This window comes from Sus scrofa, chromosome 3 (genome assembly GCF_000003025.6).
Source record: "Sus scrofa isolate TJ Tabasco breed Duroc chromosome 3, Sscrofa11.1, whole genome shotgun sequence".
Lineage (NCBI taxonomy): Eukaryota > Metazoa > Chordata > Mammalia > Artiodactyla > Suidae > Sus > Sus scrofa.
This window is the reverse complement of record NC_010445.4, coordinates 45,256,003-45,282,948: the sequence shown is the minus strand read 5'-3', so window position 1 is coordinate 45,282,948 and position 26,946 is coordinate 45,256,003. Positions and strand designations below refer to the sequence as shown.

General features: G+C 47.3%; 1 protein-coding gene across 4 annotated transcripts in view; it reads left to right on the top strand.

Annotated features, from left to right (window-relative positions):
• The window catches only part of ACOXL (acyl-CoA oxidase like), a 360,188-nt gene that overhangs the window by 280,114 nt on the left and 53,128 nt on the right, over nucleotides 1-26,946 (top strand). For all 4 annotated transcript variants that reach the window (XM_021087042.1, XM_021087044.1, XM_021087045.1 and 1 more), the window contains 2 exons: nucleotides 7,961-8,048; nucleotides 26,334-26,404. In XM_021087042.1, coding sequence (XP_020942701.1) covers nucleotides 7,961-8,048; nucleotides 26,334-26,404 — 159 coding nt within the window. The remainder of the gene's footprint in view (nucleotides 1-7,960; nucleotides 8,049-26,333; nucleotides 26,405-26,946) is intronic.

Genomic DNA, 26,946 nt, shown 5'->3' with positions numbered 1-26,946 from the left:
CTTGCCCTGGACTCTCCATAAAGCCAGAATGCCTTCCCTCCCAGAAAGCAGGGCGGCTGGGTCCATCAGCTGGCTGCTCACTGGTGGCTTCCTGAGCTGGGAGTATGGGATTCTTTACACCTTTACACTGTTTTGAACTTGAGCTACAATTCCAGGAGAGCCAGATAGATAAATCTAATCCAACATCCTGTGACATACACACAAAAGAAATATGGGAGAAAGAACACGGGAGGACACCCTTGTGTCTACTGTTCCAGCTTCCTGACTACAGGAAGTGAGCGTTCTCGAAATGCACCAGAGAGGGGTTTTGTCCTAGCTCTGGGGCCCCAAGGGAGGGGCGAGTTGTAGGGTTCATGCTGGCCTCAGGAACTGGGTCAGAGTTTGGACCCAGAGCCCTTTGTTCTACCACCCTGCCCCACCTTGAGACTGCTGCTGGGGCCCCAGCTCTGTGCCAGGCTCCATTGCAGAATCTCCCCTTCCCTCAAAATGCGGCAGGTGGAAGTGCTGCAGGGCCTAGGAGGTGGGTGAAGCCTTTTCTGGAGAGATGAGCAGCTGGGGTGCCAGGCCAGGATTCCCAGAGAAACAGCGTGATAGCTGGTGTGACAGTATGAAGGGGCCAGCATCGGGGGCCTCCCAGCATACCCTTGTGCCCTGCAAGGCTGGCTCTGGGGCAGAAGGCATTCTGGCTTTATATCTAGCTCCTGTCACTTAACAAAATGCTTTTGAAATTAATCCGAGTCATTCCATGTGTGTTCCTTTTGATTATGAAGTACTGTATCTTGGTACATATACACAACAATTTGTTTATCCATTGATCTGTGGATGGATATGTGGAATGAGTCCAGTTTTGCTGGTACGAACAAAGCTTCTCTGAACATTTTCATGCAAGTCTTTGCATGGACATATGTTTTTATTTACTTTTTTGTAAATATCTAGGAGTGGAATAGCTACGTTGTATAGTAAGCATATATTTAGAAACCACTGAACTGTCTTCCAAAGTGGCTGTACCATTTGCAGTCCCAACAGCACTGACTTTTAGGTGCCTTGCATCCTCAACATTTAGTATCGCCTGTCTTACTCATTTTATCCATTCTAGTGGGTGTGTGGTGGTATTTCACTGTGGTCTTGATTTGCATTTCTCAGACCTTTTTCATGTGTTTATTTGCCATTCGTTTGTCTTCTTTGGTGACGTGTCTGTTCAAATTTTTTTGCCTGTTTGTTTAACTAGACTTTGTGTTCTTACTATGAAATTGTAAGATGTCTTTACAAATCCTGTACAGAAGTTCTTTATTATATATATATATATATATGATTCCCAAATATTTTTTCTTAATCCATTATCTGCCTTTTCATTTTCTTAACAGTGTCTTTGTAGAGCAGACTTTTAGCAGTTCCCTTCCTGGCTCAGCAGAAACAAATCTGACTATCAGGTTCGATCCCTGGCCTCGCTCAGTGGGTTAAGGATCCGGCGTCGCCATGAGCTGTGATGTAGTTTGTAGACGAGCCTCAGCTCTGGCGTTTCTGTGGCTGTAGGCGGTGGCCACAGCTCCGATTTTACCCCTAGCCTGGGAACTTCCATATGCTGCAGATGTGGCCCAGAAAGACAAAAAAAAAAAAAAAAAGCAGAATTTTAATTTTGATAAAATTCAACTTTTCGTGTCTTGTATCACAAAATCTTTGCCTAACCCAATATTACTAAGATTCTTTCCCACAGTTTCTTCTAGACATTTTGTCTATTTAACTCTTACATTTAAGGGTTTATGACCCACTTTGTGTTGACTTTTGTAGATGGCATGAAGCGTTGAGATTGATTTGTTTGTTTTTGCATGTGGTTCTAGCACCATGTGTTGAGAAGACTCTTTTTTTCCCCACTCAGTTGCCTTGGTGTCTTTGCTGAAAATCAGTTGATGTGCACGTGTAGCTCTTTTTCTGGATTCTCTACTTTTTTCCATTAGTCTACATTTTATCTTTATCCAACACCATCCTGCTATGTTTACTGTCACTTTATAGGAAGTCTTGAAATCAATTACTGTGAATCTTCCAGCATGATTTTTTTTCTCAAAATTGTTTTAACTATTATAGGTCCTCTATATTTTCATATGTTTCACAATCAGCTTATCAAATTTCTGCCAAAAAATCTGCTGGATTTTGATTGCCATTGTGTTGAATCTGTAGATCAATGTGAGAAATGACATCTGAGCAAGATAGAGTTTCTCTTTTATTTAGGTGCTCCTTTAAAGTTTCGTACTGCAATTTTGTTTTAGTTTTCATGTACAGATATTGCACATATTTTGTAAAATGTATCCATAAGTATTTCATAGTTTTAAAATGCAGTGGCATTTTAATCTCAAGTTCCAATTGTTCATTACTAAGATACAAAAATACCATTGACTTTCATAAATCAAAGTCAGGTATCTTGTGACTTTGCTTAATTAACTTATTAGTTCTAATAGTTTTATTATATATTCCTTAAGATTTTCCACATAGAAAATCATATCTTTTGGGATGAAGACAGTCTTACTTATTAATTTCCAAACTCTAGGCCTTTAATTTCTTTTTTCTTGCCTTATTGGAACTGCAGTGCACTGCTGAATAGAAATAGAGATAATAGACACCCTTGTCCTCTTCTTTACCTTAGGGGGAAGCGCTCGTTCTTTTACTATTAAATTTGATGTTAGCTGAGGTTTTTTGGTAGCTCCTCTGTAGGGAGATAGGTGTTTTTAACAGGCTGTATTGCTGCTCAAAGTTATTTGGAGTTTCTCTAGAAAAGAAACAGGAGAATGAATCTGGGTATCTACCAAAGGTGAGGTAGCAGGGTTTCTTGTTGAGTTCAGCTCTGTCTTAGCTGCATGATGACTTATTAGGAAATGAGCATTTATTTCTCTTAGAAGCTTTAAGTGTGGGGTGTGGTTCACATTAAACATGACCAGGTGTGACAACACACCTTTACAAACTGTATTTGGGAGGGACAGGTGTTGCCTGGAAATGAACTCCCCATCAGTCCATTGGGAGGCAATGTACCCTGGGGTTAGGAACATGGGCTCAGAAACCTGGGTACCCAGTTTGAACCCAGCTCTGCAACCTCAGCAAGTTCCTCAACCTTTCTGTGTCACGGTTTTCACCTGCAAAATGAAGATTATAAAAGCTATCAATAATACCTACCTCCAGGACTTCTGAAGACTAAATGAGCAAATGCAGGTAAAGGGCTTAAAACGGTGTCAGTCATCTGGTGCATTTTAAGAAGGATTTGGCTTGCATAGGGCTAATTTACATGCAAGTTTTCAGTAGCAGGTATACTGCTTGAAGTGAAGAACAACCATATCATTTCAAAAATCTTCTCTCCTGAAACCCCAACTTAAGATGCTGTAGTGTTGGAAGGCTAGATATCTGATTTCTGTTGTTTTAGAGTGTTCTTTGTACAACAAAGGCATTTTAAAATCCTATGCATTGCAGAGGCAATTATCAGCAGGGTTGCAATTTCGGGTAGTGAAACTCTGCACTTAACACTGAATCTCTAATTGGAGCCTGAACCAGAGTTTGCTCTCCTGGTCTTCTCGTTTTGACCACTTGTTTGTAGGATGGAGTGTGCCCCACACACACCGCTCAAAGGCCACCCTGCCTAGACATGTGGACCACGATGCAGCCCTTAGTAGGGGTGAGTCATGCCAGCCTTTCTATCTGGGAGGCTGGGAGCCAGGGGCACTTGGCAGCCAGGGTGAGAGTGTACCAAGCCTTCCTGAGTCGGGCTTGCTGCAGCACAGTGATGTTGACATTTAAGGAAGGGCACTCAGGAGCTGACTGGTGGGCCTTCAAGGGGCCTTTCCCCTTAACTTGAACTTCCTTTTTATGTTTGCCTCACCATGTTGGAGGGGTTCAGCCAGAGCCAGTTTTACAAAGGGCCCTCTGCAAACTTGCCCCATCTGATGTCCTTCCTCAAGCGGGGTTCCATGTTGTCTGGCCAGTTTTCTATCCCTGGTTTTCTCTGGATCAGATCAGCAAAAACTTGCTTTAGACATCGAGTTTTAAAGAAATCTAAAACTGTGTGCAATTCTATGTGGACACATCCCTGTCACATTTTACCCGTTCTCTCTCCTTGCCGAGTTTTAAAGAAATCTAAAACTGTGTGCAATTCTATGTGGACACATCCCTGTCACATTTTACCCGTTCTCTCTCCTTGCCATGCAGTGGTGGGGACAGGCGATGCATGTTTAGGAGAGCCTGTCCCCCAGGCTCTGGCATGCATGGATTTTCTGGTGTTTTCCTCTGCAGTGTGATGGGAGCATTTGGGGACCATGGGTGTGTTTGGTCACCTCTTGTCTCCCCTGCCAAAGATGCTCTGTGGGCTGTTCCGTGGGAACTGCCTACCTCCATGTACCTTTTCAGTTGTAATTGTGACACCGGTGCCGGGAGCAAGACAGCTACCATCCCCTCCACCATCACGAGACGCCCCAGTTAGGTGGGGACCTCAGGATGCATGTGACTTGGTCCTCACAACTGTGCCCACCGCCCCAGGGAATCAGGCTGAATTATACATAGGGAGAGGCTTTCTGCAGTGCCAGCTTTTCCACTGGAACACAAAGCACTCCATTATAAAAGGGTTTTTTTTTTTTTTTTTTTTCTTCTTTTCCTTTTTAGGGCTGCACTTGCAGCATATGGAAGTTCCAAGGCTAGGGGTCAATTTGGAGCTTCAGCTGCCGACCTACATCACAGCCACAGCAATGCAGGATCCTTAACCCACTGAGTAGGGCCAGGGATCAAACCTGTGTCCTCATGGATACTAGTCGGGTTCATTAACCACTGAGCCGTGACAGGAACTCCCACAAGAAGGATTTTACAAAGGGGTCCTCCAGGCTCCCCAGGAACCATGTAGCTGTGGGAGGCAGGTCACCTGCCAACCAGAGGGCGCAGGCTGTGAGTTGAAAACAAATGAGGAGGTAGATCCACTGAGTCTTCCTTCTTGAGGCTTATTTCTCGGAGCAAAGAGAATTGCTTAGAGTTTGAATATCAAGCCGTTAGGTTTTCAAAACAAAGAAAGGCCAGAAGAAACAAAGACAAGCCAGAAGCGCCAAATTTCACACTCATCTCTGGTCAGATAAGAATCTGCCCTCAGGAGTTCCCGTGGTGGCGCAGTGGTTAACGAATCCAACTAGGAACCATGAGGTTTCGGGTTCAATCCCTGGCCTTGCTCAGTGGGTTAAGGACCCGGCGTTGTTGTGAGCTGTGGTAAAGGTTGCATACATGGCTCGGATCCTGCATTGCTGTGGCTCTGGCATAGACTGGTGGCTACAGCTCCAATTAGACCCCTAGCCTGGGAACCTCCGTATGCCACGGGAGTGGCCCTAGAAAAGGCAAAGAGACAAAAAAAAAAAAAAAAAAAAAAAAAAAGAATCTGCCCTCAGCTCCAGGGAAGGGACTGTAACTGGCAGCCTTATGTTGTGGCATCTTTCTCTTTTCCATGTGTTTTCTTCACTTCCCTCTGATTGCAAAGTAAAATAAAGCAAAACCCTTCTTTCACTAGAGTGATTGAAAGACCATTGTACACGGAGTAGAGCTGAGAAAAGCTGTTTGTTAGATGAATTAAATGACATAAATGTCCTGGGAGTCCAGTTTCCACCCTCATGTTAATTCCTCACACACATCAAGCATGGCCACTATCATGCCAATTCTAGAGATGTAACAGGCCTTCAGGAAACAATTTGATGAGAACTTGTAACTCTCTTAGCAATTTTCTTTCTTTCCTTTTTTTTTTTTTTTTTTTTTTGCTTTACCGGGCTGCACTCATAGCATATGGAAGTCTCCAGACTAGGGATCGAATTGGAGCTACAGCTGCCAGCCTATGCCACAGCCACAGCAATGGCAGGATCCCAGCCCCGTCTGTGACCTACTCTATGGCTCATGGCAACACTGAATCCCTGACCCACTGAGCAAGGCCAGGGATTGAACCCGCATCCTCATGGATACTAGTCTGATCGTTTCTGCTGCGTCATGAAGGGAATTCCCTCTCTTAGCAACTTTCAAATATCCAATGCAGATATATTATTAACTATAGTGCCCATGTGCTTTCATCACAAGAAAAAAACATTTGGTAACTAAATATGGTGATGGATGTTAACTAGACTTATCCTGTTGATCATTTCACAATATATACAAATGTGGAATCATTGTATTGTACCCCTGAAACTAATATAATGCTTTTCAACTTGTCTAAATTTAGAAAAAAAATTTAAATGTTCAGAAGTGAAATATTTGTCTACAAAAGTAGTTTCAGTTTTTTTAACTTTTTTTTTCTTTTTGTCTTTTTTTTTTTTTTTTTAGGGCCACACCCACAGCATATGGAGGCTCCCAGGCTAGGGGTCAAATCAGAGCTATAGCTGCTGGCCTACACCACAGCCACAGCAATGTGGGATCTGAGCCGTGTCTGCAACCCACACCACAGCTCACAGCAATGCCGGATCCTTAACCCACTGAATGAGGCCAGGGATCAAACTCACAACCTCATGGTTACTAGTCAGGTTCGTTAACCACTGAGCCATGCCAGGAACTGAGTGGTTTCAGTTTTTATCTCTCAGGCCTCAAAGTCCATGGTCTTTCTATTACAAGATTCACCTAAGAATCAATGTATACACTTCTATAAGGAAAAGCAAAAGGAATGTTGTTACAGATTGAATGTCTGTATACCCCTCCTCCCCTAAATTCCTGTGTGGAAGCCCTCATTCCCAAGGTGATGCTATTTGAAGCTGGGGCTTCTGAGAGGTCATTTGGGTTAGATTAGATCATGAGGGTGGGAACCTAATGATGGGATTTGTTGCCTTATAAGAAGAGAAAGATGGAGATCCCTCTGTCTCTGCCATGTGAAAACACAGAAAGAAGGCAGCCGTCTATAAGCCAGCAAGTCTTACCAGAACCGAACTCTGATATTGGACTTCCAGCCTTCAGAACTGTGAGGAAATGAATTTCAAGCAAAAGCTTTTAACAACAACAAAAATTTGTTTTTGTTTTTGTTTTTGGTTGTGACCTTGGCATGCAGAAGTTCCAAGAGGGATCTAACCCGTTCCAGAGCAGTGACCTGAGCCACAGCAGTGACAACACAGGATCCTTTAACCACTAGGCTATCAGGGAATTTCAACTTTTAAGTTAATTGTAACAAAAACAGAAAGAAAGAAGAGAAAAGAAAAGAGAAGAGAAGAAAAGAAAAGAAGGAGTTCCTGTCATGGCTCAGCGGAAACGACTCCAACTAGCATCCACGAGGACTCAGGTTCAATCCCTGGCCTCACTCAGTGGATTAAGGATCCAGCATTGCCATGAGCTGTGGTGTAGATTGCAGTCAGGCTTGGATCCATCATTACTGTGGCTGTGGCTAGGCTGGCAGCTGCAGCTCCGATGAAGCCCCTGGCCTGGGAACCTCCATATGCTACAGGTGCAGCCCTAAAAAGCAAAAAATTAAAAAAAAAAAAAAAAAGAAAATTAAAAAAAAGAAGGAATTTGAAAATGTGTGGCAACATCTGACCATAATGGGGGGAGGGAAGGAGTTAGGGAAGACGGGTTGGTTTTGTTGCAGATTAGATGTATGTGGTTAATTCTGGTATTTAGAATTCTCCAGGCAGTGAGTGGTCCAATTAAAACAGTCTCACTTTCTCTGTGCACACCCTCTTATTCAAATTGTCTCGCTGTCTGTTACCTCTCAAGAACTGGGAGCTGGTGGTGGCCACGTTTGATAGGTGTGAGGAGTAAATGGAAACACATAAACTGGACTTAGTGCATGTTTATGGCTTTTCTTCATCTAACTAATAGCTTTGGGGGGGGGTGGTGACAGAGGTCAGCCTGCAATAGGCCTTGCATGTAACATAGCCCTGCTTAATGATAGTGCTGAAAATGTGTGTTATCCGTCATTTGCCTTGCTGAGAAATTTGATTCTCTCAGTATATCATCAGTGGTTATGTTTCTTCTTTCAATCTGACAGGTGATGACCAAGAAGGAGGACTTTTTCAGTGCCTGGAACTCATGTCTTCACCATGTCACCTGCCTGTCGCTGGCACACATTCACAGAGGTCAGTTGGCTCCTGTCAAAAAAATTCATGATGGAGGAGTTCCCATCATGGCGCAGTGGAAGTGAATCTGACTAGTATCCATGAGGATCCAGATTTGATCCCTGGCCTCGCTCAGTGGGTCAGGGATCTGGTGTTGCCATGAGCTGTGGTACAGGCTGCAGACGTGGCTCAGATCCCGTGTTGCTGTGGCTGTGGTGTAGGCCAGAGGCTGTAGCTCCGATTTGACCCCTAGCCTGGGAACTTCCATATGCTGAAGGTGTGGCCCTAAAAAGACCAAAATAATTCATAATGGAGTTCCTGTTGTGGCTCAGTGGGTTAAGAAGACTAGTATCCATGAGGACCCAGGTGCGATCCCTGGCCTTGCTCAGTGGATTAGAACGCTGGTGTGGCTCCAATCTGGCATTGCTGTGGCTGTGGCCTAGACGGCAACTGCAGCTCCAATTTGACTCCTAGCCTGGGAACTTCCATATGCCAAAGGTGCAGCCCAAAAAAGAAAAAAAGAAAAAAAAATTCATGATGGAGTGACTCGCAGGTTATCTGGGAATTTGACTCTGCAGAGAAAGGACAGACCCCACTTTGGTCTGAGCCCTTGTACTGAATTTCATGTTCCCAGATGATTCCCAACTTACTGAGAACACTAGCCAATGACACCCACAAAACCCAGCACTAAACTCACCAGGAGTCAGCTGGCTAAATGTTGGCCCCTCCACAGTGGCCCTCAGCCCAGCAGTGACTGCCATTCCCAAATAAACAAGTGGGGGGAGTGTGTAAAGTGAGGATGTTTTAAAAGGGTTACTTCCTGAAGAAGTTCAAGTACCCAAACGACTTGAACTTAACCCCCAAATTAGCAAGGGCTAATTCAGCCTCTTTAAAAAAATTATTTGTTGTTAAAGTATAGTTGATGTACAATGCTCTGTCAATTTCTGCTGTACAACAAAGTGACACAGTCATATATATATATGTACACTCTCTTTTTTTCATATCATCCTCCATCATGTTCTAACCCAAGAGAGGACATAGTTCCCTGCACTTAAAACTCCATGGTTCTCAACCAGAGGTGATCCTGCCCTCCAGGGGACATTTGGTGACAGTTGGAGACATTTTTGGTTGTTGCAGCTGAGCAGAGGGTACTAGTGGGTAGAGACAAGGGACACAGGACATCACAGTCCCTGACAGAAAGAGTGATCTGGTCCTAAGTGTCACCTGTGCTGAGGGTGAGGAGGCGTGAATGTTTATGTTCCCCTCAAAACACCAAAATCTCATCAAATGAAACCTTGCAAACAGAGTGAGATCCTATGATGATATGGCAGATTATTCTTGAAATTATTGTTTAACCTCAAGAATCACAGGTTTATTCATTACCGTGCCCTTCTCCGTGGGGGAAAGTATGAAAAGAGGAAGGCACCCACTGTGTTGCTTGCTGTGTGGGGTTTTCCAGCACCCTGGGTTCATACTGGCTTCCAGAAGGCAGGGCTGGCTTTGGTGGCCACCTGGTTTTGGTGGCCTGGGTCCTGGTCCTAGTACATCCTGGGCACTGTCTTTGATGTGTTCTGTTAAGCATCAAGCCAGCAACCCAGGGGTCCCTGCATCCCACCACCCTCCCTCCCCAACCAGGCAGTTCAGGGACCCTCATTCAGAGCCAACAAGAGCTAGCCCAGTGCTGGGGCCCCTGGTGGGCCTCCTGGCACAGGTCTCGAGTAAGAACCAGAATGAGAATACTCAGGTGAGTCTGCACATGCTCAGGTGAGCATTCCAAGAGCACAGACTCTTCATAGGGTTGGAGAGGCCACCAGGAGCCCCAAAAAGCAGGGCCAGCCTTTAAACACAGTGACCACACCCTGGGATACCCACAGCCTCACCAATGTCCCAGACTCTAATTTCTCCCTTCTGCTCCCTGGGGCAAGGGAAGGAGGAGGAAGGAGAAGGACCAAGAAGGTAAAGAAAAGGGCAAAATGTTCCCTCCCTTATGGGGCATTAAGGTACAGGATTATTAGTTTCAGAAGTTTTAATCTATCTGTACACCCCACCAGATATAAGGGTCCTTAATCAATCTCAAAAGTAAAAGACATAGAGGGAGTTCCTGCTATGGTGCAGTGGGTTAAGGACCTGGTGTTGTGTCTGTGGCAGGTTTGAGCCTGGCACAATGGATTAAGGATCCAGCATTGCCAGAACTGTGGTGCAGGTTACGGCTGCAACTCAGACTCAATATCTGGCCAAGGTACTTCCATATGCCATGGGTGTGGCCAAAAAAAAGGGAAAAACAAAAGTGGCAGATATAGAAACCAGAATACCTATTCATTCATCACAAATCCAAACCCAGGAGTTCCCATTGTGGTGCAGAGGAAACGAATCTGACTAGTATCCAAGAGGATGCAGGTTTGATCCCTGACCACGCTTGGTGGATCAGAGATCTGGTATTGCCATGAGCTGTGGTATAGGTTGAAGATGTGGCTTGGATCCCGTGTGGCTGTGGCTGTGGCTGGCAGCTGTAGCTCCAATTCAGTCCCTACTGGGGACTTCCATATGCCATGAGTGAGGCCCTAAAAAGTGCAAAAAAAAAGTCCCAACCCAACTGCTGAATCACCATGCATGGTCTGTCCTCACCATGGGGGCATCACCATGTGGAATTCAGTCATAATCAGCAGGTGTAGAGGTGGGGCTGTCTCTTGAGGAAGTGGGGGTGGGGACCGAGTTCCACACTGATTGCCTGCCACAGACACCTGGAGCCCATGGGGCTTCCTGGATCATCTTGGTGCCCTAGGCCCCAACCTCACCCCAAGGAATTCAGGTAAACTTGTCTTCTGTCAGTGGGCTATTTTTCCAGATTTGTTTATCAGGCTCAAATGTATCTGGGGTATGAAATAGCCCTCAAGACACCCTTAGGAAGGCAAGTATATCCCAGACTTTCTCCTCCACTTTTTGGACCCTTACAGCTCTGCTCTCAGGGATGCTGTGGCCCCAGGTCTCACCTTCATTCACAAAATGCAGATAATGTGATTTTTATCTCATGGGGCCGCTGAGAAGATACTTGAAACCCCTTACCTTAGCGTCTGACCCATAGTTAGTGTTCGACACAACTTTTTTTATTAGTGTCAATTACTAATCTATAAAAACCTTAGTTCCCATAACCAAAGTGGAACACTGAGATCTTTTACCTTAAGAGGAAGAAACAAAGGAAGATCTAACAGCTTAGGTTTCAACATATGAAATCTTAACACTGGGAAGAAACACCAAGGATTTGACATCGCCACAGCGCCAAAAGAAATTCACATGGATTCTGAATCTTTTATTGGCTAATAACCATGGTGAGAGCAAAAGTGATGATTTTCAAGAAATGGGCCTCTGCTTTTATGATGGATGGAAAGGATTTGGCCATATTAAGTAACAGAAGAAAAAAAAAACTTAGGAATAATGAGAAAAATAATAGGACACAATGACAGCATCTAGAAATCCGAGGAGTGATTTGAAATAGAGAAATTCACCTGTAATGAGGTCTGTACAGATATAGGATGGGTTCTAACAGCAGGAATGCACCAGCCACACTACGCAGGAAAAATTTAGTCAGAATGCCATTATGTTCAAGTAGCACGCTACCCCCCTCCCAACCCCAAGAGAGGTCTCCAAGGCCTGGGAGAGAAGGTGGAAGGAGCCCATCTGTCTTCAGTGACTGAGCCCAGATGTTGCCTTTGGAGACTTTGGAAGGAATCACTCAGAGAGGGAGGGGGAGGATCAGTCTGCAGAAGCACAGACCCTAGCATCACCCCAGATGCAAATGAACTCTGAATCCAGCTGTTCTGATGGGGAACAAATGGGGAAAAAGGGAAAAAGCCTTCTGGCATCAGTATCCCTTTGTCACCTGAAGACGCGGGAAAACCGTGTGTGAAATCAAAATGTGAAGCAGTCTCTAGTGGCTTCTAAATGGGGTGTAACCATTACGATGATAAATGATTACTTTTCTAGGCTATGCATTTTTATCTCGCCCTAGAAATAGCAGTTCTGAAGCACGGTACTGTCTGAACCCCAAGGGTGTACCAATTCCTAAACCGAAAAAGAGAAACTAAGCACTTTTATTCAATAAATTCCAGCCAGCATTCTCCAACTCTGTGCAGAATTGCCTCTTGGTTTTTTCCTTCTCAAAGCTTGTGAGTAGCTCTCATTATTCTTCAGGGGATCCCTTTTCTGGTTCTTAACAAAGTGACAAATAGTTTAGAATGTTTGCATTAAGCACAGGTTGTAACTATAATTAGAATATATAAATAGCATGGGTTTCTGCCTATCGGAGGATTAATTTCAGCTCCTCTTGAGGACGTATTTGCTTCCAAACAAGACTTCCTTTGTTAATAAAAATGTGATCACGTGCATTAACATGCATTAGTAAAGTATTATTTCTACATTTTATCTGTGGGTCCTTTTCCCAATACTCTTCATGGGGTCTGCATTTTCCTCTCTATTGTAAATGGTGCTATTTTTATTTTTTCTTTTCTTTTTTTTTTTTTTTTTTTTTTTTTTTTTTTTTTTTTTTTTTTTTTTTTTTAGGCTGCACTCACAGCATATGGAAGTTCCCAGGCCAGGGATTGAATCTGAGCCTCAGCTGTGGCAATGCTGGATCCTTTAACCCACTTCGTCAGCCAGGGATCGAACCCGCACCCCCTCAGCAACCTGAGCCGCTGCCGTTGGATTCTTAATCCACTGCACCACATCGGGAACTCCTGGGGCTATTCTTTCTACAAATTACATTTCCCTTTAGTTCCAGCTTTGGCATTTATCTTCCAGAAAACTGTGGGAATACACTTACCCCCTCTTTGAATGCCCATTGCTTTATGGGAGCTCAGAAAAACGAAACACTACAACTTTATCCCAAAGTCCTGTGTGAATTTAGGAGCTTGTCGCCCCTTACACTTAACTAGAGAAGTCCCCCCAGTCCCCGAATCCTCCCAGCTTGAAGGGCAAACATGACCTCTGAGGTGGAATCAGAGGTCGAAAGCCAGCACATCTTATTCTCTGGATGACAGTTTCTGCAGTATTCTGCTATTAGCACTGGAGACAGTGGTCTGGCAAGTGGGGGAGGAGGGAGGTAAGAGCCACAGGTACTGTGTTGGCTGTAACAGCCTGGGCGCCTTCCTCTCCCATCAGTACCCTCTGATGGGTCCATAACCCTCAGAGCCATCCCGAGAGCCCTGGGTGAGTGCGTAAGCCTTCCTCTCTCTTTGGTTCTCAGAAATATGTGGCTGGTAGCAGCAGGAGACAGGGTCTGGTGGGCAGAGGCACAATTTGCCACCAGATTCCAGCATCTTGGAGGCCCCAACATTGGCAAATAGAGGGACTATCTCTGGCCTTATTTTCTCTGTCCTGTCACATGGGGGGACATGTCTCAGACCCATGGTTCCTGAGGGCAAAGGGTTTAACTGGAAGTTGATGGCCCCACATCAGAGGGCACAGTGGCCTGGAGAGCGTTGCTCTGATGTTCTGCACCCTCTGTGGACTCTCTGGGTCCCTAATGCCCAGAGTCCAGGACAAGGGAGAGGTGACAACATTCGGAGAGAAGAGGACATGAGAACTGGCACAATACTGGGAATGAGGGACAGGGAAGAGAGTGGAGGCGCCTGGAGATGGAGACTGTCTGGGTGGCAGTGGGGGGTATTTTGTGTGCACATAAATGATGGGTTTTAAAAAGAATAATTTGGCCGAACCTGAACACTCCAGCACGGAAACCCTGGGCAGAGCATTCAGTTTTGCCCCCATCGGATTTTAATTGTATGCATCATCGGCAGACAGACACAGGGAAGTGCAGATGCCCGAGGTCAGGCCACAATCCTCTTCTTCCCCCTTCCAGGAAAGCAGGTGGCTCCCGGGCTCCAGCAAGTCTGGGGATGACATCACAAAGGCTGCTGCCATCTCTGGACTCAGAGTTTCTCCCCACCAAGCCCCAGGCCACATAGGCGAACTTGAAGTTTTGGTCAGCTGGACCAGAAGACCCCAAGGACTGCCTTCTCAAGAAGTTCGGTCACACGTCCCTCACCAGGGCCCCTGGGGACCCTTTTCACCCCAGAACCTGGGAGTGTGTCATCTGGGAGGTCCCCAGAGAACTCTGCTAACTCTTTCTTTGATGGAGGCGACAATTTATGAGATAGTTTTATGACCGATGACCTTGAAGATTCTGTTATACAAGGAAGGGGGACAAGAGAAAAAGCCAAGACAGACTTCTGGAGGCTATTTGTTTTGTGGAGGCCTGTTAAGGACAGAATTTAGCAGCTGTACTTGACCCAGACCCTAATAAAATGTCACTTACCTTCCCGGCCCCGGGATATTGGCCAACTGGACTGAGGGCAGTCGTCTCTGATCAGCGCTTCCTCTGAGCCTGGGGCCTTGCTGAGCGCCTGGTTCCTGTCACTTCTCCAGTCTCCAGACAGCTTCCAGCAGCCCTTGAAGACACTCAGCTTGGCTGGGGGCAGTGGGGGGGAACAGTGGCTGCAGATCACAGAGATCTGGTTGTGGAGCCAGGACTGGACGTTGGGGCTGGCTGAGCCCAAGGCTTTTTAGTGTCAGATTTTGAAAGAAGCCCTCCCCCACCTCAACTCCCCAAGGCCTTTCCTTCCTACAGATGAACAGTGGAGAATGGGCATTCACACATTCTTGAACTTACGGGGTGGGGGGTGAGTTGTTCTTTGTATTTTATTTAACATATACTTTCCTAGATTAAAGTTGGCCTGTGCTGCTTTTCACTCTTATCACCGGATTTCCCCTCCCCCCCTCCTTTTTCTTCCTCTCCTTCTCCTCCTCCTCCCTCTTCTTCTTTTTTTCCCCCATCTTCTTCTTCCTCTATTTCTCCTTCCCCTCCTTCTCCTCCTCCTTCTTCTTCCTCTTCCCCTTCCCCTTATTCTTCTCCTTCTTCTTCCTCTTCTTCCTCTCCTCCTCCTTCTTCTTTTAATCTCATAGGCTTTTGGTGAGGATGAAATGAAAAAAAAACTTGTAGAAGCCCAAGGGTCTTATAATCAGGAGGAAAGCCAGCCTCTAGTGTCAGGCCCTGTGAGACATGCGGGGGCCACCAAGGCAATGAGGGAGGGACCCCCACCGACCCAGTTTCCATCTGAGGAAGCTGAGGCACAGAGAGGCTACATAAGTTGCCGAGAGCCAGCAGAAGGAGGCTTCAAATCCTGGCAAACGGCTGCCATCTGCCCACTTTGTGCCTGTAAGTGCTTGTGGGACCTGAGTTGTTGAGGTTTGCTAAAGAGGCAGGAAAAAGAAGCCCTCCCCACCTTTAAAAAGTGGGCTTTTTGCTCCTTTGCGCACTGTGTGATTGAAAAATGTTCCTTATATGATGAACTGTGAAGGTCTGAACTGTAGTCCACGCTGACTCTCCCAACTCCTGGTACCTAAGCAGTTTCAAAATAAGGCTGATCAGTCCCCAAGCTGGCAGGTGAAAGTAACAGAGAAAGTAAGAAAGAAACTATTTGCCCTATGTAACTCTATATTGTGAGATTTCTGCTAGGAGTATGATTAAGACCTTCTAAACTGTGAATAAAAATAGAAGCACAGGAAATCTTGTCCTATCATAGCACTTCTAGGTCTGATTTTATATATTAAAAAAGATCCCATATCCCATCTTCTAAAGTTAAAACATATTTGCAATAATCATAAACTTACATTTGGGTTTTAAAGGACAACATGTTCTAATCTCACAAAACACTTAGCAAATAACCTTTGAGTTCACATGAGCCACCCACACAAAACCCAAAATGAGCTACAGAGAAAACATAGAAAAAGCAACCGTGTTGACAACCAGATATTCTTTCAGTTCTCTGAGTTTTTTGTCTATAAATAATCCATATGTTTCAGATGTGACCATCTCCTTTCGAGGTGTCTTATGGTGTGTTCTCACTTAAGTGTGTTTGAAAAACAAGAAGTAAATGTGTAAATCATGGCAGGGATGGAGATTCTGGAGGGGAGAGCTTCAAAGTCCATGCTCTTTAGATACCAAAAGTGTCAAGATGAAGCATTAAGATGATGTATTCTTTCTTCAGTGCATCTGTTTATCTTTTATGAAATCTGGAGCTTGATAAATCACCAGAGATAAAAACATCATTTTTAACCTATCGTAGATCCCAAATGTCAGGAGGAAAAATAGTGCTATGTCTCCTCTTTGTGAATTTACCTCTCTCTTTGCTTATGAGTTATGGGAATTTGTTTGCAGAGAAAACATAATGCTCTCTTAGCTTGAAAATGATGGCTTTTACTCAGAAACATGAGACCTGAAAAGAAGCATTCAATTCTCTGAGATATAAGCGTTTCACAAGGTTTGATATACGCTTAAAGTGGCATCAAATGTGCGATGGAGAAATGATCACAAGATAACAGCAAGGTTTTTAGCAGGGTTTCATCAGTATTTCACCTTCCCTTACTGACTCAGGACCCCTGATCGGAGAAATCAAAGTGGGTGTTGGATCCTTGATGGGGAAAGTTTATGTGACAACAGTATAGAGATGATGAAACTAACTATTGTGAATTTTTTTCCCCGAAACTTCTCAGAAATTCTCTCTTCATTGGCAGTCTGGAAAATAAAACAAATCCCTCCAGATTAACATAATTATAGGTGAAAACAATTCTGGGTCCAAGAGTGCAGCCAAAAGTTACTTGTTGTTCAGATGGGACAACAAGTAACAAGCATCTAACATCTTCTTACTGAGATCTGGAGGATAAAAGTGCAGAAACCGAAAAAGTTAAGTTAGCCAAGGAAACATAACATGGCAGGAAAAAAATGACCTTTTAAAATGTTCAAGATAAGACTCAAAGAAGGTTAAAAGTAAAGAAAATAAAAGACAATTCTCCCTTGGGGGGGGGAGTTTATATTCTCATAGAACAGAAGAAATTGTGAATATGTCGATGGTAAATTTCAGGTGATAGCCTCTTTAAAAAATAAAGGAAATGAAATACAATAAAACATTCAAGATAGCGGTTTCTTAATATGTAATGCAGTTCCGTGCTTTATGCATATGTTATAGCACTTAGTTCCTGAGAAGTTTAAGACAAATTAAATTGTCTGCAAACCCATTCCAGGCCTTAGACATGTGGCTGAATTGTTCTGATCATTGCTACAGAAAGTCTTTTTGACAACAGGATAAGGAGACACTCAGAGTCCGTCCTGAGCGCCAGAGTTGCCTCAAGTCCCAGAGGCCCAGGACCAGCTGCAGCTGTGACCAGTTGACCTCGGTGTGCTCTGGTCCTCCCTCTTGCAAGGAACATGCAAACCATGCTGGTCCTAAGGCATGGGATTAAGGCATCACCTTGGACTCCCGGACCAAAATGGCAGGATGTCCTGAGGAAGTGGAGGCTTGCTCTGTCTCTCAAACTCCAGTTGCCCCGTGAAGAACAGATCTGGGCCAGCCCCAGCTGAATCCAGCATCTTCTCAGCTGTCCTTCAGGAGCAATACTGATGGAGAACATGCTTCGTTCACTCCTTTATCCACCCACCTTCATCTGAAAAGCAATGCTGAAGGCCTGCCCTGTGCCAGGAAGTGTTTAATGCTGGGGAGGGGGGATCCAGTCAGAAAGGCCCCTTCTCTCAAGGAGCTGGGAGGAGGGTTATCCGAGACCAGGTGCACTGGGAGAACACGGGAGAGACTTAGACCCGGTGTGGGGGCTTCATGTGATCCCCCCAACAAAGTCCCATACCAGACGATCGCCATTTGAGACCTTGATTTTTAAAGGACAGAGTAAGATTTATCTATATTACGAAGGTGGAAAGAGCATCCAAGCAGAAGGCATGAGGTGAGGGGTCATCTGGGAAAGCGTTTGTGGTTTGGGCTGCCCTGGGTACAGGGCAGACGCAGGGGGTGGGAGTCAGGGTCCCGCGGGGCCTTTGCGCTGAGTGTGGGGGCTTTCACTGACCACCTCCACAGTCACTGGGGTCCGGGGAAGAGTCAGAGCAGGGGAGTTATAACCTGCTTGGGGCTTTATTTTGGAAGACGCCTCCAGCTATGACGTGGACGTGGACTATGACCTGGGAGTCTGGGCAGGGCCGGCCAGGGAGGAACTGGGAGGATACGAACTCAACTCGGGAGCAATGGTGGTTGGGCCGGAGCAGAAGGTGGGGTTCTGGCCGAGTAATAGGCAGGAATCTATGGGACCTTGAGAACCCGTAGGGAAGGGTGAGGTAGGAGGGCGCACGTGTGGAAGCCGACGAGGGAGGAGGGGCTGGCTCTGGCACCAGGGTGACTGTGCTCAGGATCAGACTCAGCTTGGACATTGGGTCCGCAGGGGCGGGGAACCAGGGGCATGTAAGCGAGATGCCGTGACGAGGGAAGGGCAGAGAGGCCTGAGGGCCACAGATACTCCATCCTGGGCATGAGGAGGATGATATTGAGAGGTGATCCCTGAAGGTGGAAAATCAGAGTGGATGCCACACCGCCCTGGCCATCACTCACAGCCGTCCTATCCGTGACCCTCTTGGAGTCCACAGCTCTTGGTTTTCCCAAATTGGCCAACTCCTGTTCTCTTGATGGGTCAGTGGGGGGAGGGTGACCTCCTGCCGAGTGTCACTGTTTTCTCTCCGGCCGCCAGAGTGAGGGGTTTGCAGGTGGCTGGGGTGACCCCCCAGAGAAGGCTCTCTGCCAGGGAGAAGGTACTGCCGTCACACACAGCTGACTCCTGCTCTGCCGCCTTGTCTGGATCAGACACCAGGAAGCTTTCCTTGGCCCCGTGGAATAAGTGAGAGGGGCCCCCACCCAACTGAGGGTGGCAGCTCCCCACAGGTGGGAAGACTGTGGGTTCCAGAGGCAGGGGTCCAGCCAGGCTCTGCCCTCGCCACTTCCTGAGCGAAGGGCCACACTTGCCACAGGCTGAAAGACCTCTACCCCAAGAATCAGTGATGTGCCAGCCCCACACGCACCCCTGTGACTTCGTACCTGACCCGAGCCAAAGCCCACAGATGGATCTTTGCGACCTGCATGGTAGGAAAGAACCCTGGGGAGGAAGATGGGATGGGCATGCAAGGCCGCAGGTGTGGAGAAAGGGCTGCAGTCTCCCTCACAAGGCCCAGACACTGCAGGAGGCCTTGGCCCCTCACATGGCTGCCCCCTCCCCAAGGGAACGGCCCACATCTAGAACTTGGCTGCCTTGTATCGCCATCTCCTTCCCGTGGCTCAGACCAGGATCGAGGATTCCAAGATGTCAGTGAGACCCCATTACTGCTCCCTTCTCAGGGCCTGGCCAAACTGGCCTTCTGCCCGCCTCCAGCAGAGGCTCTGCTAGGCCTGCATTCCCTCTCTGTGAGCAGGGTTCTTAGAGATTTCCAAGGCATAGGGAGAAAATAGTTGCAGTTTATTTGCTTACAAAGTTTGCATTACCTCCCATTTGCAAGACTTTGGGTGAGGAGTAGCAAAGGGAATAAGACGTGAACCCCGTAAGACATGAACCCTGTACCCAGTGGACATTGCCCAGCCTGGAGGAGGTGCTGAAAGTTTGTAGAAGTCACAGGACTCCAAAGAGGCTGCCCAGAGGATCCCCTCGGTGCAGGGTCTTGAAGCATGAGTAGGATCCCAAAGTCAGAAGTGTGGTGGTGCATTCTGGGAGGAGCCTCAGGTGTGGAGAGTGCTGAAGGTGAGAAAGAGCAGGCCTCGTTCAGGGGATGCCAAGATCCCTGTTCCACCGGAAGGGAGCAGCATGGAAGAGTGTGGGCAGAAGGATACTGGGAGTGGGTTGGCCAGGGCTGGGTGGGCTGTGTGCTGGGTTGCAGAGCTTGGGCTTTGCTGCATAGAATGTAGGATACTAATGGAGGGACTGAGTTGGAGAGGGACCCTCTTACTCAGAATCCCTTGAAGGGAATTTCCTGGCCCCAGGGGCCAGGCTGCATTGGAGACAGAAACCCAGGGTGGGGGTGGAGACCAAAACCCCCGAGTGTGGCCATCAAGCGAGAGGACAAATCTACAGTGAGAGGGCAGTGGGTGGGGAAGGCAGGGTCTTCTCTGGGCCCATCCCCATCCTGTGGAAGAGCTGGGGTCCCAGGACTCAGGCAGAAAATGCATTGAGACTTAGTTACAGACAATAGGAGCTTGTCTGCCCAGAGAAGGGGCACCTCGGAGTCCCAGCCGTGTCCCCAGCTGTGGTCTCAGAGCAGGCGAGTGTGGCCAATGCCCTGCCTGCTCTTTGGAATGGATCCTGGGAGCCAACAAACAAGGAGTGGTCAAGGGCTGCAGGGCCAATGACCAGGACAGAGCAGGAAGGTGGGGAGGATGGGAGATTGAGAAAGGAATCCAGGGGGTGAGCAGGGCCGTCACCCAGCACGGGGCTCCCCAAGGCTTAGCTCCATGCCCTTCTAGCACATTTCTAAAGGCAGGAGCCTGGGCAAGAGGCTACAATTCCTGGTTGCCAAGAAATTAAACGACCCCGTTCCCCCTCCGTGTTGATTCTGAACACAGAGCTGGGGTTCTTTCTGCAAAGACGCAGTCCTTGTGTTGTGAAGAAGAGGTGGGTGGGGGACTTCAGAAACCTAGAGTGACAGAGAATTTTGCAAGATGAGCTGAACTTGCATCTTGGCTGTCACATGCAGGTGAGAGGGGAGGGCTGAGGGACAGCCACCACTGTGTTGCTCCTTATGCCACAGGCACACAGGAGCCAGGGGAGTCTGACCCTCAGGGCTCCCAGGGAGAGGTAGGCCTGAACCAGCCATGGGGAACCCATGGCCCCCGGGGTCAGGGAAGCCTCAAAGAGGAAGACCTGGTGGGAATGTGCTCAGCTCACACTCCTCCAGGTAGAACCTTCCATTTAGGGGCAGGTGTGGGCCTCCACATTTCTGCTGTCACTACGAGGAGGCTGGCTTCCTCATCCTCACTGTAGGGATGTGGGGAGAAAGTCCCATTTTCCTGCCATTCTGGAGACTCAGATGGGACCGAGAGCTCTTCCCAAGGACAGAGGAGGGCCTGGCTTTGAAGAAACTTGCCTGAGTCTGTATTTCAGCACCAGATCTTTAGTCTCTAGCCTGAGCCTTCCCCACTGTGTGTGGGGCCCCCAGTGAGACAAGAAAAGATTACCAAACATTAAAGAAGGTACATTCTGTCCTCCCGCTGTGGCAAGTATAGCTTCATTAATCCAGGAGGCCGCATGGGTATCTAGGATTCCCAGATGCCTGGAAGTTTTGTGAGCTCTGAATGTGGGGAGAAGCACCCACCCAGCCCTCCCCCACCAACTTCCCTCTTTTCCCACCCACTGCTCTGCTCTGTCCCACACTGTGTACATCCTCTGGTCTAGACACCCAAGTTCTGTTTACACCTCTCCCAACAGCGGCCCCTTGCCACCCCATCCCCACCGCCCCCACACACCAAGAGAAAAGCATTTCCAGGAAAGAGGTTTGAATTATTTGGACTGGAGAAGTGAGGTGTGGGCTTCAGGCAGTCCCCCATCCCATTACCCCATAGGGAAGCCTGCCACCAAAGTAAGGCCAGGGAAGGGCTCTCTAAAGCTTGACCCCTGGGGCAGGACCCCTCTTTCCCAGGGATTAGACAAAAACAAAAAAACAAAAAAACAAAAACGGAGTTCCTGTCATGGCTCAGCGGTTAACGAACCCGACTAGCATCCATGAGGATGCAGGTTCATTCCCTGGCCTTGCTCAGTGGGTTAAGGATCCTGTGTTGCTGTGGCTGTGGTGTAGGCCGGCAGCTACAGCTCCGATTCATCCCCTAGCCTGGGAACCTCCATATGCTGCAGGTGCAGCCCTAAAGAGACAAAAAAAAAAAAAAAAAAAAAAGACACAGAGATTGACAGAAAAGCTAAAAGACACTTCTGAGACTGGATTCCTGAGCAACGCAGCCCGTAACAGCCTGTCCAGGCCAGGAGGGCCTGCTCACTTAATGCCGGTGCTCTAGTCTCACCAGCAGTATATCAAAAAGGACAAGGGCTTTGTGTATTTGGTCCATCTCCCCCCACCCCAATTTGCATCTTTGCATCAACATGTCATAATTACAGTATCCTAGGTAGAAGCATTTCCTTGAGTTTTAGGTACCTCCCCCCCTAAAAGTTGCAAAGTCCTTTCTGCCTTTGCAGAGATGGTTGGCTGCTGGGGGTCTGGCTGTTGTACATAATTTATGCACCAGCCCATTGAAGGGGGGCATATGTATTTCATCCTGGCCTTTTTTTTTTTTTTGTTTCCTCCCAAACGCCATTTTTTTAAATTCAATTGGGTCATTTTTTCCTATGCACCCCTGTTGCCTCCTCCCCAGCCTCAAAGCTACCTGTGGGGCTAAAAATCTCTGTACTGTCTGGTTGATCTTTTTGTCACACAGGGTAGAAAGGCTGAGCCAGTGGGGGCTGGACGGTACTAAACCAGGGAGCCTTGCCAGCCCTTACTGAAACACGCAGCACTGGGACACTTAGGAGCAATTGAAACAATTGACGTTGAAGAAGGTGGATGATTCCATCATGAGGCTCTTATGGAAGAGCTGCCCCAGTGCCACCCATGGCGGGGGGGTGGGGGTGGGTGCTGATCTGGCTGTTTGCCTTCAGCTCCCCAGGCAGTCGGCCCCTTGAATCAGCAGCAAGGGGAGAGAAAAGCAGATACCACAACTACTTTCATTTTGAGGGTATTTTCTCCTATTTAAGTCGAGGTGGGAGGAGGGAGAGGGGAATGAAATGTTGGCCTTGTGAGTTGCCAGCTCCCAGGGTTGTCAGGGAGTTGGGCAGCAGGGCAGGGAGGCTGCAGACCTGGGTCCTGAGAGCTGCCAGCCACATTTCTGCCCCTCTTCCCTTGGTAGACATTGGAGTGGAGGGAAGTGTGCTGTGGCACAAAAGCCTCATGTCACCCTGATGTCCCAAGTGAGAGGAAACAGCTAAGAACAGGTGAACGCTGCTTCTGTTTGGCCTGCAGTTGTCAAGGTTGGCTTTGGGTGTTTGTGTTGAAGGAGTGAGGGGTGCTTGCTTCATGACACCCAATTAAGGGGAAGCTCCCTCTGTGAAAGCCTGGGTTCCTGCAGATGCACTTCGGTCCAGTTCCAAAGATCGGGAGGTGACTTGAGGCCTGCCGGGCAGGGCAGGCATGGAGCCAAGTGCAGGCTAAAACCCAGGCTGTCTTCCGGAGCAGAGTCACTCCTGAGACACCAGCAGCACGTACACCTAAAAACCACGGTGTGACCTAAGAAAAATCCAGCATACACCCTGACCCAGCAGCGCAGCCAACTGCATGAGGCTGGGGGTGGCAAAGTGAGGATGTCACGTCAGGTCCCCTGACTCCAAGCCTGTGCAGGTGACCATGCACCCGCTGGGCCCAGGAGAGGGTGGGTTCTGAGCAGGTGGGAAGGGGACAGACAGCGGATCATGGGGAGAGGGTCGCATGAGCTGAGGACCGAGCCCTGGTTGAAGGTGTTGAGCTGTTGGAGAAGGTGGCTTGTTCAGGGTAGTGGGGCTAAGATGGAGGAGGGGAGGAGAATCCAAAGGGCAGTGCCAGGTTTCCCATCATGGCAGGAGAGGAAGGGAACATCAAGGACAGGGAACAGTTTGGAAAAGCTGTGCAGGGGTCAGAGTAGCCACTGTGTTGTCAGAAAGGGGTGTCTCTGAGGGGTAAGGAGAGTCAGCCACGTGGTGACAGGAGTAAAGAATCAAAAATTCAGATCCAGTGGCTGGCGGATGACAGTCCCTCCCACCGAAATGGGGACATTCAGACAAGGTTGCCTGGGTGAGGAGGTCAGCTGGTTTGGCTTAGATGTAAGTTCTAGGAAGCACGTGCTCCTCAGGGTGCCCTGTCTTGGGAACAACTCAAGATGTCACAGTGGTGTGCAGGGCACAGCCAGCCAGACGCATGGATGTGGGGCCCCCCAGAGTGGGGAGGGGAGGGTGAGAATCTGGTGACCCTCGTGAGGAGGCCAATAGCCAGCGGTTTAGGTGTCCATGGCCTGTGCTCAGGAAGAGGCCAGGTCACAGCAGAAATCTTTACAAACACAGTCGCCACCTTCTAAAAGATTATCTGGAGGAAACCAAGCACCTGGATATGTAGGGTTTTTTTTTTTTTTTTTTTTTTTTGACTCATACACAGACAACAGTCAGGGTTCAATACTTTGTCACACCATATTATGTCACAGCAGAAGTCCAAAAGAGCTGTTGAGAGGGTTTGGGGAGTGGGGACTATGGCTTCCAGGGTCTTTCGTGGGCTGCTGTGTTCCAAATGGGTGGGGGCAAAAGCATGGCTATAAATTCAGCATACCTCAGGCTTTTATCTTATGCCACAAACTTCTGCGCAGCCTCTTTTTTATGGGCAAAATACGATGTTTCAATTTTTAGCTTAAAAAAAAACTTCCAATTTTTTTTAAAAAAATAAGTTTTTATGTACGATATTATTGGCTTCACCCAGTTGAAGATGGAATGGACATATACATGTTAAGCTGGCAATACTGATCCCTCTATTGATCCCAAGCACATTTTGATCCAATAAAAGTAAAAATTTAGACTTGGAGGAAATGATCCACACAGGATAGAACTGACACAGTTAAGATTGCAGAATAGTTTAGTCCTAATGAAAACTCTCTAAAGAACTGTATTTTAGAGGTAATGTTGAAAACAAAAAACCAAACCAAACCAAACCAAAACATCCCAGACAATGCTTTCTTGGAAATTCATGTTTGCTGATATAATGCTCTTTAAAATATCTGAATTTTATGGCTGTGGCATAGGATGGCGGCTATAGTTCTGATTCAACCCCTAGCCTGAGAACCTCCATATGATGTGGAGGAAGGACTAAAAAGACTAAATAAATAAAATAAAATAAAATATCTGCATTTGTAAACATGACATCCAGACCTTGGGGTCAGAATAGCGGAGTCAACCTGTCCCTCAGTGGTGAGGCTGAGGCTGGATGTGGTTCTCCTCATTTTTGTGGGCTTTGTGGAAGACGGGCTGGACCAGGGAATTGGGGTGTGCATGGCTTTCAGTGGCTGGGTGGGAGGGCTAAGCTATGTTGTGCTCAGACAGCAGATGAGACTGCCCTGCAGACGGCAGTGAAGAGTTGTGATGGGTAAAAAGTGATCGAAGCTTTGCGTCTGGAAATCTCATCTAAATGGATTCACTCAGTGAAAGCCTTAATACCTGTCGAAAGAAGTGGATTTAAATCTGAGGGTGGCAGGGGACCATGGGAGCATTTTCTAGAGTGAAACAATACAGTCCAAACAGCCTGCATGGCATGGAAGGCAATTGTGGTTTTATGCTTATTAAGGCAAAACTATAAAAGGATGCGTTCTCACCACTGTGGCTCAGGTTGATCCCTGGCCCGGGAACTTACCTGTGCCATGGATGAGGCTGAAAAACAAACAAGTCGCAAACAAACAAAAAGGGTGCTCACAGGAGAGGGGCTTTAGTGACAGCTGACAGCATCGGGAAGGGGAGTGTCACTTATGTATATCTTCTGCCTTATTATTTCTAGAGCTTTCACAGACAATTCAAATGGATCATGAAAATATTTTTGGCACATCTTCTTGATTTTTCTCAAGCATCCTGTTGGAGCAAGGCAGGTGGAGAAATAGGACTTAAAATATTTGCTGGAGTTAGTAGGATTTTCTTGAATCCACCCTGGGGTCCCGTCATTCATCCCAAGAGAAAACTTAAAGCCGTGGTGGGAATCTCAATGGAAAACTGAGATAGAAAATCTAGCATCTCTGGAGTTCCCATCGTGGCTCAGTGGTTAACAAACCCAACTAGGAACCATGAGGTTGCAGGTTCCATCCCTGGCCTTGCTCAGTGGGTTAAGGATCTGGCGTTGCTGTGAGCTGTGGTGTAGGTCGCAGACACAGCTCCGATCTGGCATTCCTGTAGCTCTGGCGTAGGCTGGAGGCTGTGGCTCCAATTAGACTCCTAGCCTGGGAACCTCCATGCGCCACGGGTGTGGCCCTAGAAAAAGATTAAAAAAAGAAAAAGAAAAGAAAATCTAGCATCTCAGAATTTACCAAGGCAGGTGGAGTTCACTAGAAACGCTTACAGGAGAAGGACATGCATTGTAGTCTTGGGGGACAGGATGAACCACAAGGTACCAGGGCTGAACCTAGGACCTCCTTGTGGTTTGGGATGGAGATTTGCTGATGGCAGTGGCCGTGTGCCCTGATATAATCACCCCTGGCTGACAATGGAGAAGTCACTGTGTGTTGTCCCTGTGCCCCCCCCACCTCAGGGGGCAGGCTCTGTCCCCTTGGAATACCACCAAGGAAAGACTGCAGGGCGGTGTCACCTCCCTCTGTGTTATCACCACAATGTTCTCCCTATAGAAGGACTTGGGGGCCAAAGGGACATCATTCACCCTTTCTGTTTCTTCCTTTCCAGTCACTTTAGAGCAGTTCTTCCTGGCCGTGAACAGCTGTCCAGACCTAGAAGACCAGGCTTTGTTAAAGAAGGTATGTTATCACACAAAGCACTGATTTCTCAAAGGCCCCCAGCATCTTCATTGCCCGGAGGAGAGTTTCACTGCTACGAGCAGGAGTAAATTTATCATCTTTGAATTCTGTGCTCCTCGGGGATAAGGTTGTCATCGGTGGGGAGGAGGGTTGCTGGTTAATGAGCACAGTGGCTGTCCGAGGAGCACAGCCAAGTGACAGAAAAGTGGGTGTCAACCACTAGCAGGGAATCTAATTCTCCAGAGGGCTCGGCTGGTTCTATTTAAGCTTAAGTGACAGAGCCTTGATTCTTGTAGTGGATTTATGAGGCTTGGCCAAATTCCATGACTCTCACTGTACTTTTTAATTAAGACAAAGGATTCTGTATGTTCTGTGTCCTGCCACATCCCCACTTTGGTCGCCATGGAGAACATGCCACCAATGAGACTGTTTGTGGAAACCTTTTGGGAGGGGATATTATGTTATCAACTCCTTGCCCTTGAATGGGAGACAACCTTTTTGTTTTCTTGGTGACCATTCTTGTCTTTCCTTCCAAAGGACCA